The 14,046-nt window shown below is 50.9% G+C and overlaps 1 protein-coding gene across 1 annotated transcript in view; it reads left to right on the forward strand.

The window, feature by feature from the left end:
• LOC134867399 (titin-like) overlaps positions 1–14,046 on the forward strand; it is a 196,592-nt gene that overhangs the window by 16,259 nt on the left and 166,287 nt on the right. The window contains 25 exon segments of the mRNA XM_063887937.1: positions 167–394; positions 490–731; positions 823–1,055; positions 1,140–1,213; positions 1,215–1,305; positions 1,396–1,564; positions 1,641–3,337; positions 3,657–3,938; positions 4,056–4,322; positions 4,446–4,718; positions 4,922–5,185; positions 5,269–5,529; positions 6,120–6,380; positions 6,585–6,848; positions 7,081–7,341; positions 7,562–7,822; positions 9,075–9,335; positions 9,650–9,794; positions 9,866–10,034; positions 10,146–10,377; positions 10,600–10,884; positions 11,190–11,315; positions 11,409–11,626; positions 12,031–12,394; positions 13,517–13,567. Of these exon segments, the coding sequence (XP_063744007.1) occupies positions 167–394; positions 490–731; positions 823–1,055; positions 1,140–1,213; positions 1,215–1,305; positions 1,396–1,564; positions 1,641–3,337; positions 3,657–3,938; positions 4,056–4,322; positions 4,446–4,718; positions 4,922–5,185; positions 5,269–5,529; positions 6,120–6,380; positions 6,585–6,848; positions 7,081–7,341; positions 7,562–7,822; positions 9,075–9,335; positions 9,650–9,794; positions 9,866–10,034; positions 10,146–10,377; positions 10,600–10,884; positions 11,190–11,315; positions 11,409–11,626; positions 12,031–12,394; positions 13,517–13,567 (6,979 nt within the window).

Raw genomic sequence — 14,046 nt, forward strand, 5'->3', positions numbered from 1 at the left:
TGTTGTGTATTTATTCAAGACTTATACGGATCATTTATAAAAACAGTAAAGACTTAACATTGTTTTTATCTTGTGTTTATGTGCATTTAAGTAAAAAGGACTCTGTGACATCCTCATAATGAATGAGTCCCAGTTCATATCTAATGTCTGTCCGCTGCCTCTTCAGGAGTTCCTGATCTCGGCCTTCGAGGAGCGGATCATCCAGGAGGTGGAGCTGCGGATCCTGAGGATCAGCTACAGAGAGATTGTGACAGAGGACGGAGAGCTGATGTTGACGGCTACCGAGCAGGACGCCGTGCAGCCCGCTTTCCAGACGCCCGTCAAAAACTACCGAATCATCGACGGCATGGGAGTCACCTTCCACTGCATGACGAGCGGAAACCCCCTGCCAAAGGTACGCTAAATACACACTACATAAGCTAGGGCTGGAGCGATGTAAGCTTCCTCACGTTTCCTAACTCATTTGTGTCTGAATGTGTGATCCTGCAGATCGCCTGGTTCAAAGATGGCCAGCGTCTGCGCGCCGGCGGCCGCCACCAGATGGAGGTTCTCCAGGACGGACGAGCCAGTCTCCGCCTGCCCGTGGTGCAGCCGGAAGACGAGGGTGTCTACACCGCCTTCGCCAGCAACATGAAGGGGAACGCCGTCAGCTCCGGCAAGCTCTACGTGGAGCCGTCCGGAGCCGTGACCCCCCAGAGATACACCCCCCAACCGGCCATGCAGAGGATCAGGTAGAAAACTAAATTTGACCTCAATATCTGCCTTAATGCCCTGAAACCAAACAGACTCCTCCATTAACACTCTGATTTTCCCGCTACTCAGATCCTCGTCTCCTCGCTCTATGAGCCGCTCTCCTGGACGCTCCTCCAGTCGTTCGCCCGGACGCTCTCCGTCCCGCCGGCTGGACGACACCGACGAGGCTCAGCTGGAAAGACTCTACAAACCCGTATTTGTCCTCAAACCTTCCTCCATCAAATGCTCCGAGGGGCAGACTGCCAGATTTGACCTGAAAGTGGTTGGCAGACCGATGCCCGACACCTTCTGGTTCCACAACGGTGAGAAAAACAACTCATTCTGGAAACCCAGCTCTGTGTGTTGCGTCTGCAAACCCTTAGACCATTTTACCCTCGTTTTTTCAGGACAACAAGTTGGAAATGACTACACACACAAGATAGTGATTAAAGAGGACGGTACCCAGTCCCTGATCATCGTCCCCCGCCTTGCCCCAGGACTCCGGAGAGTGGACCGTGGTTGCCCAGAACCGAGCCGGACGCACCTCTATCTCTCTGACTCTCACTGTGGAAGGTACGTCAGAAACAGATATCAACATATACTCACAGTACACAGTTCAATGTAATTAAATGACCTCTCATCCTCTTTATTTCCCCCTCACAGCTCGGGAAAGCCTGGCGCGCCCTCAGTTTGTTGAGAAGCTGAAGAACCTCACAGTGAAGCAGGGCACTCTGGTAGAGCTGGCTGTCAAAGCCATTGGAAACCCCCTGCCCGACATTGTGTGGCTGAAAAACAGCGACATCATCTCCCCACAGAAGCACCCACATATCAAGTGAGTATCTCTGATTTGGTCTTTGATTCTTTAACCCCTGAGAGCAGTTTGTGCTGATCAATATATCTGATTTCAGGGTTGAAGGAACCAAAGGACAGGCCAAATTCCAGATCCCAGCGTCCTCAGGCTCAGACAGCGCCTGGTACACAGCTACTGCTATCAACAAGGCCGGCAGAGACACCACCCGCTGCAGGGTCAACGTGGAGGTGGACTTTGCCGCTCCTCAAGCTGAGAGGAGGCTCATAATCACCAAAGGAACCTACAAAGCCAAGGAGATCGCAGCGCCCGAGCTGGAGCCCCTGCACCTTCGTTATGGCCAGGACCAGTGGGAGGAGGGCGACCTGTACGACAAAGAGAAGCAGCAGAAGCCTCAGTTCAAGAAGAAGCTGACCTCCATCCGGATGAAGCGCTCCAGCACGGCTCACTTCGAGTGCCGGCTGACGCCCATCGGAGACCCCACCATGGTGGTGGAGTGGCTGCACGATGGGAAACCCCTGGAGGCCGCCAACCGGTTGCGCATGGTCAACGAGTTTGGATACTGCAGTCTGGACTACGAAGCGGCTTACGCCAGAGACAGCGGCGTCGTCACCTGCAGGGCTACTAACAAGTACGGGGCAGACCAGACGTCTGCCACGCTGATTGTAAAGGACGAGAAAGGCCTGGTTGAGGAGACTCAGCTCCCTGAAGGCAGGAAAGGTGGACACCGGATGGAAGAGTTTGAGCGCCTGGCTCACGAAGGCGGACCTGCAGGCGTCACCACTGATGACGAATATGAAAAGAGCAAACCGGAGATCGTACTTCTTCCGGAACCCGCCAGAGCCTATGAGGGCGACATTGCCCGATTCCGCTGCAGAGTCACCGGCTACCCGTTACCAAAGGTGAACTGGTACCTCAACGGGCAACTCATCCGTAAAAGCAAGAGATACAGACTCCGGTACGACGGTATTTACTACCTGGAGATCGTCGACGTGAAGTCCTACGACACTGGTGAGGTCAGGGTGGTTGCTGACAATCCTCTCGGCACGACTGAGCACACGGTGAAGATCGAGATCCAACAGAAGGAGGACTTCAGATCCGTGCTACGCCGCGCTCCAGAACAGAAAGCTGCAGAGGCAGCACAAGACCCCGGCAGAGTCGGGTTTGACGTGTTAAAAGTGGATCAGACCAGCGAGTCTACCCAGGACAGGGAAGTGGTCAAACTGCGTAAGACTCAGAGAGTGGTTCACGAGAAGACCTCAGAGGAGACGGATGAGCTGAAGAGCAAGTTCAAGCGCAGGACGGAGGAAGGTTTCTACGAGTCCATCTCCGCCGTGGAGCTCAAGTCCCGCAAGAGGGACGACTCGTACGAGGATCTGCTGAAGAAGACTAAAGACGACCTGCTTCACAGACTGAAGGAGAAAGAAGAAGCAGAGAGGAAGAAGATGGAGGAACAGGGGCAAATCACTATCCCCACCATCAAGCCAGAGAGGGTCCAGCTCTCCCCCAGCATGGAGGCACCTAAGATCCTGGAACGCATCACAAGCAAGACCGTTGCTCCGATGGACGAGGTCCACTTCACACTGAGAGTCGTCGGCAGGCCGGAGCCCGAGGTCCAGTGGTTCAAGAACGGCATCCTGGTGGAGAAGACGGAGCGTATCTTCTGGTACTGGCCGGAGGACCACCTGTGTGAACTGGTGATCAGAGACGTGACCGCAGAGGACTCCGCAAGCATCATGGTCAAAGCCGTGAACATCGCCGGGGAGGCCTCCAGCCACGCCTTCCTGCTGGTGCAAGGTAACCATTTAAAAACAGATGCGAGGTACTCTGGTGGTCTTTATATCCAGATGGTGTTCATCATCTTGTGTTGCTTTACTTTTATCATAGAGCCAAACAGTCCTTTAACTAAAGCTGGACATGGGTTCTACCTGTCCTGTCGTGGAAGAGCACCTGGTTTGGTGATCAGGAGTTAATTACAAACTTGACAAAACAAGATCAGAAAATGTGTTGTCTAACTTTCAATAACAGTAAATCGGATTGCGAACACAAAACAGAACTTGGTAGGATACGAGCGTGAATGTAAGTCAGACTCTAACGTCATACTCCCTCTTTGCAGCCAAGGCAGCGATAGACTTCACCCAGAACTTAGAGGACACCAGCGCCAGCGAGAAGGACACCATGGTGACGTTTGAGTGTGAAACCAACGAACCCTTCGTCAAAGTCAAATGGCTGAAGAACAACAGTGAGATCTTCTCCGGAGACAAGTACAGGATGCACTCTGACAGACAGGTCCACTTCCTGTCGGTGCTGGTGATCGATATGAAGGACGCCGCCGAATACTCCTGTGTCGTGATAGACGACGAGAGCATCAGGACCAGCGCCAGGCTCCAAGTAGAAGGTGAGAGTTACCCCCAGAATACTCACATCCATTCTCTCAGTTTTTGCCCTGGTTGTCTGTAGTTTAGCCAGGTTTTATTTCAGTGTGTGATGGTGTTTGGTTTGTTCCCGATCCAAGGTGCTGCCCTGGAACTGATCAAGCACTTGGAGAACATCGAGGTGCCGGAGACCTACTCCGGAGAGTTTGAGGTGGAGCTGTCCCGTGAAGACGCTGAGGGCAGCTGGTACTTCGGAGACAAGGAGCTCTCCCCCAGCAGCAAATACGTCATGTCCTCCCGCAGAGGACGTCAATCCCTGTCCGTCAAAGACGTCAGGAAAACCGACCAGGGCAAATATACCTTTGTATGTGGAGATCTGAAGACCAGCGCCTCACTGAAGATGAAGCGTAAGTGACTTTACAGAGGAAGCTCCAGAAGTCTTCTCTCATGTGTTGCCTACACTAAATATTGTTCTAACTTGGATTTGGAAAACATTTGGATAACATGTTGCCGTGCTTCTCCCGCCGCAGTGCGCCCGGTGACGCTGATGCAGCCGCTCGGCGACCTGACGTTGTGCGAGGGCGACATCGCCCAGCTGGAGGTCCGCTTCTCTCAGGAGAACGTGGAGGGCAGCTGGATGAAGAACGGGGCGGCCGTCACCGCCTCGGACCGAGTCCACATCGTCATCGACAAACAGATCCACAAGCTGCTGATCGAGAACGTGAGCCGCGAGGACGCCGCCTCGTACTCCTTCATCGTCCTGGCTCAGGACATCTCCACCACCGGGAAGCTCAGCGTGCAGAGTAAGAGGAACCCACAGCATGAGGGGCACTAGGGGGTTCTGGGGCTTTTTTTCTGAGTTATCCTGAGTTTTGTTTGGCTTTGTTGTATCCTGGTTTCCTTTGGTTTAATATAGTTGTAGATGTTGGTTATCTTTAGTTTCCTTCGGTTGTCTTTAGTTTCTGGAGTCAGATCGCTGATTGTCTTTACGTCTCCTTCCTCTCAGCGATCGACATCGTGACCCCGCTGAAGGACGTGTCCTCCGTTGAAGGCACGAAGGCGGTGCTGGAGGCGAAGATCTCGGCGCAGGACGTTCTCTCGGTGAAGTGGTTCCTGAACGAGAAGCTGCTGACGGCCAGCAGTCGGGTCCAGATGGTGGCGAAGGGATCCAAGCAGAGGCTCGTCTTCAGCCGGACCTTCGCCTCCGACGAGGGCCGCTACAAGCTGGTGGTGGGGAAGGTGGACACCAGCTGCAGCCTCTCTGTAGAGAGTAAGACCTGACCCCCCCCAGATTTAATCCTCCTCTTTGTTTTGGTAACAGACTAACGGTAACCCCCCCTGTGTCTTCCTCAGAGGTGCACATCGTAAAGCAGATGGAGGACAAGGTGTGCTCAGAGTCCCAGAATGTCACCTTCAGCGTGGAGGTTTCCCATGCTGGCATCGACCCGGTCTGGACCTTCAGGAGCCAGCAGCTCAAAGCCGGACCCAAATACAAGATGGAGTCCAGCGGCAAGAAGCACTCGCTGACCGTCATCGACGCCATGAAGGACGAGGAGGGAGCGTACTCCTTCCACGCCGGGGAGAAGACGTCCAGTGCCAAGCTCACCGTCTCCGGTAAACTGCACCGGCACCTCTTAGTCACAGAGAGGCACATGTCAGCGATCCAGGAGGATACATATTATATATATTATGAAAGAACCGGAGGATTATAGAGGTTCATTTAGGATACAAACTTTATTAGGTTGGATATTCTCTGATATTAGATAACTACATTTACAAGAAGGAAACAGTCCGTTATTAAAAAGGTTCATTTCCCGTGAACTAAATGTACAAATTATCGAGAAAATCCTGTTAATATTGTATGATATTAAATAACAAATATTGGAGAAAAAACTCCAATAATATCCAATAAAAAAACATACAAATTCACAAATAAATAACTAAATCCTGAAAATTCACTCGAAAGATTCTTGAATTAAAGAAGAAACATTTTAATTTACAACCAAATACTTTCAAAATCGTCAATAAAAAACCCCTGATATTTTTTGATGGATAAAGGTCCAATAAAAACCTCAAACAGTTCATTATTCTCTTTGAACGTTAGTCATACAGATTTAAGGCACAATATTCTTTGAAATAAAAGCAGGTTCATCTCTGAGAAGCCATGAATCCTCACCCTCTGTGTGTCCGTGTTCTTCCTGCAGGGGGCGCCATCACCCGGCCTCTTCAGGACGTGACGGTGGCCGAGTCTCAGACAGCGGTGCTGGAGTGCGAGGTGGCCAACGCCTCGGCGGAGGGCCGCTGGCTAAAGGAGGGCCAGCCCATCGACTTCAGCGAGAACGTGGCGAGCGAGACGAAGGGTGCCGTCCGCCGGCTGGTCATCGTCATCACCAGACCGCAGGACGTCGGGGAGTACACCTACCAGGTGGCCAGCTCCAAGACCACCGCCAACCTGCGGGTGGAGGGTGAGTAACCACAGCAGAGGGGGGGGGGGGGGGGGCTCTAAAGCTTTGGTTTTCTTTGTAGCTGTTTAAAGTTTTCCTCTCATACATCGTGGGACGTTTGGGAGCATAGTGGGACTTACAGTATATTTAAAGCCTGCAGCTTCAGACTCCAGAGCTGTGTAGTTCCTGGGGGGTTTGTTTCATGACCGCTGTGTGTCCCTGCAGTGGTGAAGATGAAGAAGACCCTGAAGAACCAGACGGTGACAGAGACCCAGGAGGCGATTTTCTCTCTGGAGTTGACCCACAGTGGGGTGAAGGGCGCTCAGTGGATCAGGAACGGCGTGGAACTGCAGAACGGCGACAAGTTCCAGATGACCTCCGAGGGCCCGGTGCACACTCTGAGGGTGCGGGGCTGCAGCACCACGGACGAGAGCGTCTACTCCTTCAAGCTGGGGAAGCTGTCCGCCAACGCCCGGCTCAACGTTGAGAGTGAGTGGGGGGGGGTTATTGTGGATATTTTTTTATACCACTATATTTATTGAAATACCATTATTATTTTATCTGGTGTTTTACTTTATGTTGAAATGTTCTGATCATTTTGATACACCATTATTATGAATTACTGTCCATAATATTGGCTAATAATAATCCACATATTAATACCTCACAGTCTTTAGTATTTGTTCTAACCTTTGATGCCCCCCCCCCCCCCCCCCCGCAGCGATTAAGATCGTGAAGAAGATAAAGGACGTGACGTCCCTGCTGGACGGCACCGCCTCCTTCGAGCTCAGTCTGTCCCACGACGACATCCCGGTGCGCTGGATGTTCAACGGCTCCGAGCTGAGGACCAGCGAAAAGATCAAGATCCTGTCGGAGCGCAAAGCCCACAAGCTGGTTCTGCAGAACGTGGACCAGAGCCATGCTGGGGAGTACAGCGCCGTGGTGGGACACCTGCAGTGCAGCGCCACGCTCACCGTGGAGGGTAAGCCTTCTTCTTCTTCTTCTCCTTCTTCTCCTTCTCCTTCTCCTTCTCCTTCTCCTCCTTCTCCTTCTCATTATTACATATTTCTGACCTCTGATTATTTTCTAATGTTTGCACCCCGCGGGCCGGACTGGACCCTCAGGCCGGTTTTGGGAGTTTTTGTGACACCCCTGATATAAATGATCCTGAATGTCTGCTGACTCGTGTTTTCCCCCTGCAGCCCTGCGCGTCACCAAGCCCCTGAAGAACGTGGCGGTGCCGGAGACTCAGACGGCGTCCTTTGAGTGCGAGGTGTCTCACTTCAACGTACCGTCCACCTGGCTGAAGGACGGCGTGGAGATCGAGATGAGCGAGAAGTTCAGGATCGTGGTTCAGGGGAAACTCCACCAGCTGAAGATCACCAACACGAGCCGCGACGACGCCGCCGAGTACACCTTCGTCTGCGGGAACGACCGCGTGTCCGCCACGCTCACCGTCAGCCGTAAGACTTTTAATAAATCTAAATAACTCAATAAAGTCTGAAGAGAGAGGCGGGCAGCTCTCTGACAGAAACTCTTTAAATGCATCTTCTGTTCATTTTAGTTTGTTGAGCTTCACCATTTCAGGCCAAAGGGAGGAGGGTGAAGACCACACGTAACACGTCTCTGAGATCTGACCAGAAGGGATTTCATTTCTAAAATTCAAGATAAATAAAAAATGATGTTTTTAAATGTTCTGAAAGTCTCAAAAATAAAAATCCTCTTAAAAAATATATTTATTTTCCCCCAAAAATCTCCAAATTATTTCTAAGAATTTTGAAAAAAAAGGTTCATAATGTTGACCTTTTTCACAGAATTCAGAAAACCCTTTTTTTTATATTTCTTTTTAAATTTTCCCAAAGAATCTAAAAAATCTGACATTTTTGGTCAGATCTCAAACTCTCTTTCACATGTGCTCATAATCCGAAAACAGAGAAGTGTCTAAAGATCCGGGGAAAACGTTCCGAAACTTTCCGTGTATAGTGGTTCAGAGTCTCTGTGTGCTAACCAACCACCAGGAGGATTTAAAAAGCATTGCCAGTCCCAGCGTCACGTCCCTGTGGTGTAGAGAAGATAACGGACAGGGGGGCCAGGAAGGGTTTTAATCTCCATTAACAACAAAGACAGAAGAAACGAGAAAGAGACAAATAGAAGTTTTAACAAAGCAAGGCTAAACCTCTCCTGTGGAACCAAACACGACAAACAGCCCGATCTAACGTATAGAGCTACAGATTCCCCCGCATCCGTTACTGTGGGAGCCCTCTCAGTACTTCCTCTGAGTCTGTAGAGCAGAGAGAGTTCTGCAGGTGAGTCCAGAACATACCGCCAGAACCACTTTCAGAACCGCTATCCTGTCAGAGGAGACTGCAGTCTTCCTGAGCAGACCCTTCAGAGGAGTTAATGAATGCCCCTCCTCCTGAAGTACATACCTAAAGCAGCACTAACAGACCCCCCATGTGTAAGACAGTCTTCCTGAGCAGACCCTTCAGAGGAGTTAATGAATGCCCCCCCTCCTGAAGTACATACCTAAAGCAGCACTAACAGACCCCCCATGTGTAAGACAGTCTTCCTGAGCAGACCCTTCAGAGGAGTTAATGAATGCCCCCCCTCCTGAAGTACATACCTAAAGCAGCACTAACAGACCCCCCATGTGTAAGACAGTCTTCCTGAGCAGACCCTTCAGAGGAGTTAATGAATGTCCCCCCCCCCGTGCAGCGGTGCTGATCACGTCCATGCTGAAGGACCTGAACGCTCAGGAGCGCGACACCATCACCTTCGAGGTGACGGTGAACCAGGAGGGCGTGAGCTACAAGTGGCTGAAGAACGGCGTGGAGGTGAAGTCCTCGGACCGCTGCCAGGTCCGCAGCCGGCAGCTCACACACTCCCTGACCGTCCGGAACGTCCACTTCGGAGACGGAGGACAGTACAGCTTCGTGGCCGGATCCGCGTCCAGCGCCGCCAGCCTCTACGTGGAAGGTGAGCCCAGAGGGTTTTTAATATCCCTCTGGTCTACAGGGCAGATATTCTCAGAGATTACAGGAGCCATTTATGATTCATGAGGGACACATATACCAATTAGGTCTAAGGTAATGGGGTTTCCCGCTTTATTAGACAGGAACTGTAAATCCATTTCAAAATATAGAGATCAATTCAAATATAAATTGGAAAATATTTAGAGGAATAAAAGAATAAAAGTAATAATTATATTTCATTTCTACATAATCATAGTAATATCTGAGTCAGTGTGGATGTGAGACTTGATGTCACTGTGAATCTCTCCGGTGTCTCAGCTCGTGTGATTGAGTTCACGAAGAAGATTAAGGACATCAAGATCACGGAGAAGAAGAAGGCCATCTTCGAGTGTGAGATCTCCGAGCCCAACGTGCAGGTGGTCTGGATGAAGAACGGCCAGGAGCTGGACCTGGCGGAGGAAAGGTAGGGGGTGACCGTAGGTAATATAATAAGCTCTGAACCAGAGCGTGTTACTGACCTCCTGCTGCGTTCAGGTTCATGGTGACAGCGGAGAAGTTCGTGCACCGCCTGATGATCCAGACGGTCAGGATGTCGGACGCCGGGGAGTACTCGGTGGTGGCCGGATCCAGCGTCTCCAAAGCCCAGCTGACGGTGGAGGGCCGCGACATCCGCATCTCCGAGCCCGCCGAGAGGGAGATCACGGTGAGGGGGGGCACTCAGACACGGGGGGTTTACAACATGTCTCAGAGTTACCACGGCTATTGTAGGTTCATAAAGATATTTAGATTGAAGTGGACTGAATGGTGTCGGCAGGTTTTGGAGAAGCAGCGCGCCACCTTTGAGTTCGAGGTGAACGAGGACGAGGTGGAGGGCCGCTGGCTGAGGAACGGCGTGGAGATCCAGTTCTCTGTGGAGCAGCGCTTCAGCTACGTCTGCATCAGGAGGCTGCACCGCCTCACCGTCTCAGAGACCTTCAGGAGCGACGCCGGAGAATACACCTTCATCGCCGGCAAGAACCGCAGCACCATGCAGCTGCGTGTCAACCGTGAGTCCCTGGCAGGAGGCCGCCAGATATATTGTTTCTGGAATTCCGTTTTTCTTCTTCTTGAAAATCTCAGAATTCTGACTTTTTTTTCAATTAATTTTGAAACAAAAAAATATATATCTGAAAACATAGAGATCACTTTTCTAAATGTGAGCACGTCTCTTGTGTCCTGGCTCAGGAAGTCTTTAATAATGAAAGTGTTCCTGTTATTCTTCGTCTCAGTCCCCGAGCCGCCAAAGATCGTGCGCCACATGGAGCCTCAGTCGGTGGAGGCGGGGAAGCCGGCCCGTTTCTCGGTGAAGGTGAGCGGCGTCCCGGCTCCCCAGGTGTCCTGGTTCAAGAACTCCCAGGCTCTATCGGCCGGCTTCAAGTGCAAGTTCCTGCGAGACGGACACGAGTACTCGCTGCTGCTCATCGAGGTGTTCCCAGAGGACGCCGCTGTCTACAACTGCGAGGCCAAGAACGACTACGGCGCCGCCACCAGCACCGCCGCGCTGAACGTGGAAGGTGAGGCAGGGAGTTAGAGACGGATTCACCATCTCCACTGACACAAGTTCAACACACTGTAGTGGATCGGACCCACCGGACCGTGTGTGGGAACCTGATAGTGAAGGGGAAGTTAGGGGCAGGAAGGGTTGGACACAAGGTCACGCGCTGATGCAGATGTGTGTGTGTGTGTGTGTGTGTGTGTGTGTGTGTGTGTGTGTGTGTGTGTGTGTGTGTGTGTGTGTGTGTGTGTGTGTGTGTGTGTGTGTGTGTGTGTGTGTGTGTGTGTGTGTGTGTGTGTGTGTGTGTGTGTGTGTGTGTTGCAGTGTCGGAGGTTGTGTCTCCTGACTCCGCCGCCACCGTGGCCCCCCCGGTGGTGATGACCCCCATCAGCAGCACCTCCGCCCGCGAGGGAGAACCGGCTCGCTTCCAGTGCCGAGTCCGAGGAGACGGTGAGGGAAACACTCTCCTGCTGTGAACACATCATACATGTTTATAACAGAACACACATCATGCTAAGCACCTGTTGTTTGTGTTGTTTCCAGACGTGAAGATCAGCTGGTTCCACGGACAGAAGGAGATCAAGCAGTCGGACTTCTTCCGGATGTCTCAGTTTGACGACAGCTGTCAGCTGGAGATCTCCAGAGTGTACCCCGAGGACGAGGGCGAGTACAGCTGCCGGGCCACCAACAGCGCCGGGACCGTGTCCTGCAGCGCCGTGCTCAGCCTGGACGGTGAGTCTGGAACCAGTACTGGGTTCACTGTAAGAGACGGGGTTAAAATGCATCAAGTTGATTTTCTTCAACGGATCAGAACATGCTGTTTATTTTTCTGTGCTACACAACTTTACTCTGGGTTTTACTTCATGTGTTTTTGTGGCGCTGTTATCCTTTTATTTACTGAACAGCAGTTCAGTGGGTTGAAGGTGAGAGGATGCGTAGAGGCTGAGATATTTCCTCACAACGGAGACCATCTAACTTTGAAAAGCTTCAAGAGGTCCTTTTCTGTTTCAATATTACAGACAAGATTAATACGACTGAAAGGGTTGAGTGTTGTTGTTGGGTAACTTCCACCAGACTGGTTTCAGGCTGCGCTGACTGGGATGAATTTAAATAAGACAATCTCACGTTCCTCGGCACTCTTCTTTCAGGCGTCAGGCAGCGAGAGTCTGCTGAGTCTCAGCGACTCGTGTCCAGCAGCCTCTCCTCTGTAAAGAAACCAGCCCTCGGCCACAAGCCGGTGTTCCTGCAGCCCATCAGCAGCTGCTCGGTGCTGCACGGCGAGGTCGCTCGTTTCCATGCCTGCGTCTCCGGCACGCCGCGGCCAGAGATTCGCTGGTTCCACGAGCGCCGGCCGGTGCTGCCCACCAAGAACGTGGTGTTCCACTTCGACGAGGCCACGCACACCGCCATGCTCATCATTGTGGACGCCTTCCCCGAGCATGCCGGCACGTACACGTGCTGCGCCGTCAACGCCGCCGGGGAGGCCGTCTGCACCGCCACGCTCAACGTTACCACTGAAGAAGAAGAAGGTAACGGCGGGTTGGAAGCAGCCAGACCTCCTCCTACAATAAACCCACTTCCTGCGAGATTAACGCACCTCCTCCAGTTCCTCCAACCCCTCCAGGGATGTCCTGAACACGTCTGCTAAAGACATAGTTAAAGGGCCTCTTAAGCACGTCCTAAATCCTCCTGATCCTTAAAGCACATGGAAGCACGTTATTGACATTTAACTGTTCATGGCTGCAACACATCGATCTCTCGGGACATCCCTCCTGCAGCTCTGACTAACTCCACCGCCCTGATAGATGCCTCACTGTGTGTTTGACTCCCGGGATCACCTCTGCATCTTCCTCCTCACTCCTCTTCCTCTCACGCTCAGGGAAACTGCATGAAACTCTTGATGATAACGTTCCTCCGTCCTGCAGGAAACCCTCCTTTAACCCTTTCCTGTGTTCCTGTCCGTAACCCTTCTCCTCTCGTTGTTCCTCACCTTGTTCCTTACAGTGTTTGATTTCTCACTTTTCAAAAAACATGCTGGTTAAAACCCAGTAGGAGTCACGGACCTGGTGGACTCAGCTGTATTTGCGTTATGTGTTTGGCTCCAGTCAATTTGGTCGACAAATCCAGAAAAACTATCCTGAAAAAAACTATTCTGCTGTTTGTGGTGTTCCCTCTCTTCTAATATAATCCTAAAAGTGAGCAGAATAGCGCATCTGTCAAGCTGATTTCGTCAAGTAATTTAGAAAATAATTCAGAATTTTGAGAAAAAAAGTGAGAATTTGGAAAAAATGAAAATCAAAAGGAAAAAAATCAGGAACAAAAAGTGTGACATTTCAGGGAGGATTAAGGCCACACGATGAAGGAGTTAGAATAATGAGAGAATAGAGAGAAAGGCAGACATTTGTAAATAAGTCATTTTTCAAATCAAAACATTTTTTAAAGATGGATTTTTTTTAAGTGATCATTTTGAAATAAAACTCTGAAATTTTGAAAAGCGATTAAAAGAAAAAAAAAACGGGTTTTCTGGGAGTGTTTCCTGGAGCCCAAACACAGAAGGTGAATGGGACGGGACAGGAAATGTTTTTCAGCTCCTCACTGGCGTTATTTTGCTTGGGATAAATGTGAACTGACGTGGTGTCTTCCCTCCACAGTGACTCACGTGAGGGAGCAGATCGAAGCCAAGATCGAGCAAGAAGTCAAAGGTAAGCCCACGTCAGATTCCTCAGCATCCTTGATCAAAAGCTCCAGATTTTGTTTTATCACATTTGGGCAAAACTCTGGGACAGATTGACCAGAGCTCTGTTTGTAAAGATTGACTTCAAGAATGGTCTGTGAGCAGGGAACTGCAAACCGAGCTTTCAGGCGACGGTTTGAGTGAATAAAATGTTGAAAAGTGGAGAATAAATTCTGATGCATGTTTTATGGGTTATTTAAATGACAGTTGTCCTGCAGTCACAGACTGCGGTCAGAGGTTTTAACGTGTCATCAAGTTGAACTGTCCCTTTAAACGGTCTTCAGTAGCATGTCATCTTCCTGTGTCTTGATGTAAACTGTACTCTTCTTCCTGCTCTTGTTCTGATCACATTTCATGGCCCCCCCCCGGGCGAGCCCTGATAAAACGTGCTTGCTCCAGTGTCTTTTGACTCTTTTGCGGTTTGCATCCAAAAATCAGTTTCTCTTT

Source organism: Eleginops maclovinus, chromosome 7 (genome assembly GCF_036324505.1).
Source record: "Eleginops maclovinus isolate JMC-PN-2008 ecotype Puerto Natales chromosome 7, JC_Emac_rtc_rv5, whole genome shotgun sequence".
In the NCBI taxonomy this organism is placed as follows: domain Eukaryota; kingdom Metazoa; phylum Chordata; class Actinopteri; order Perciformes; family Eleginopidae; genus Eleginops; species Eleginops maclovinus.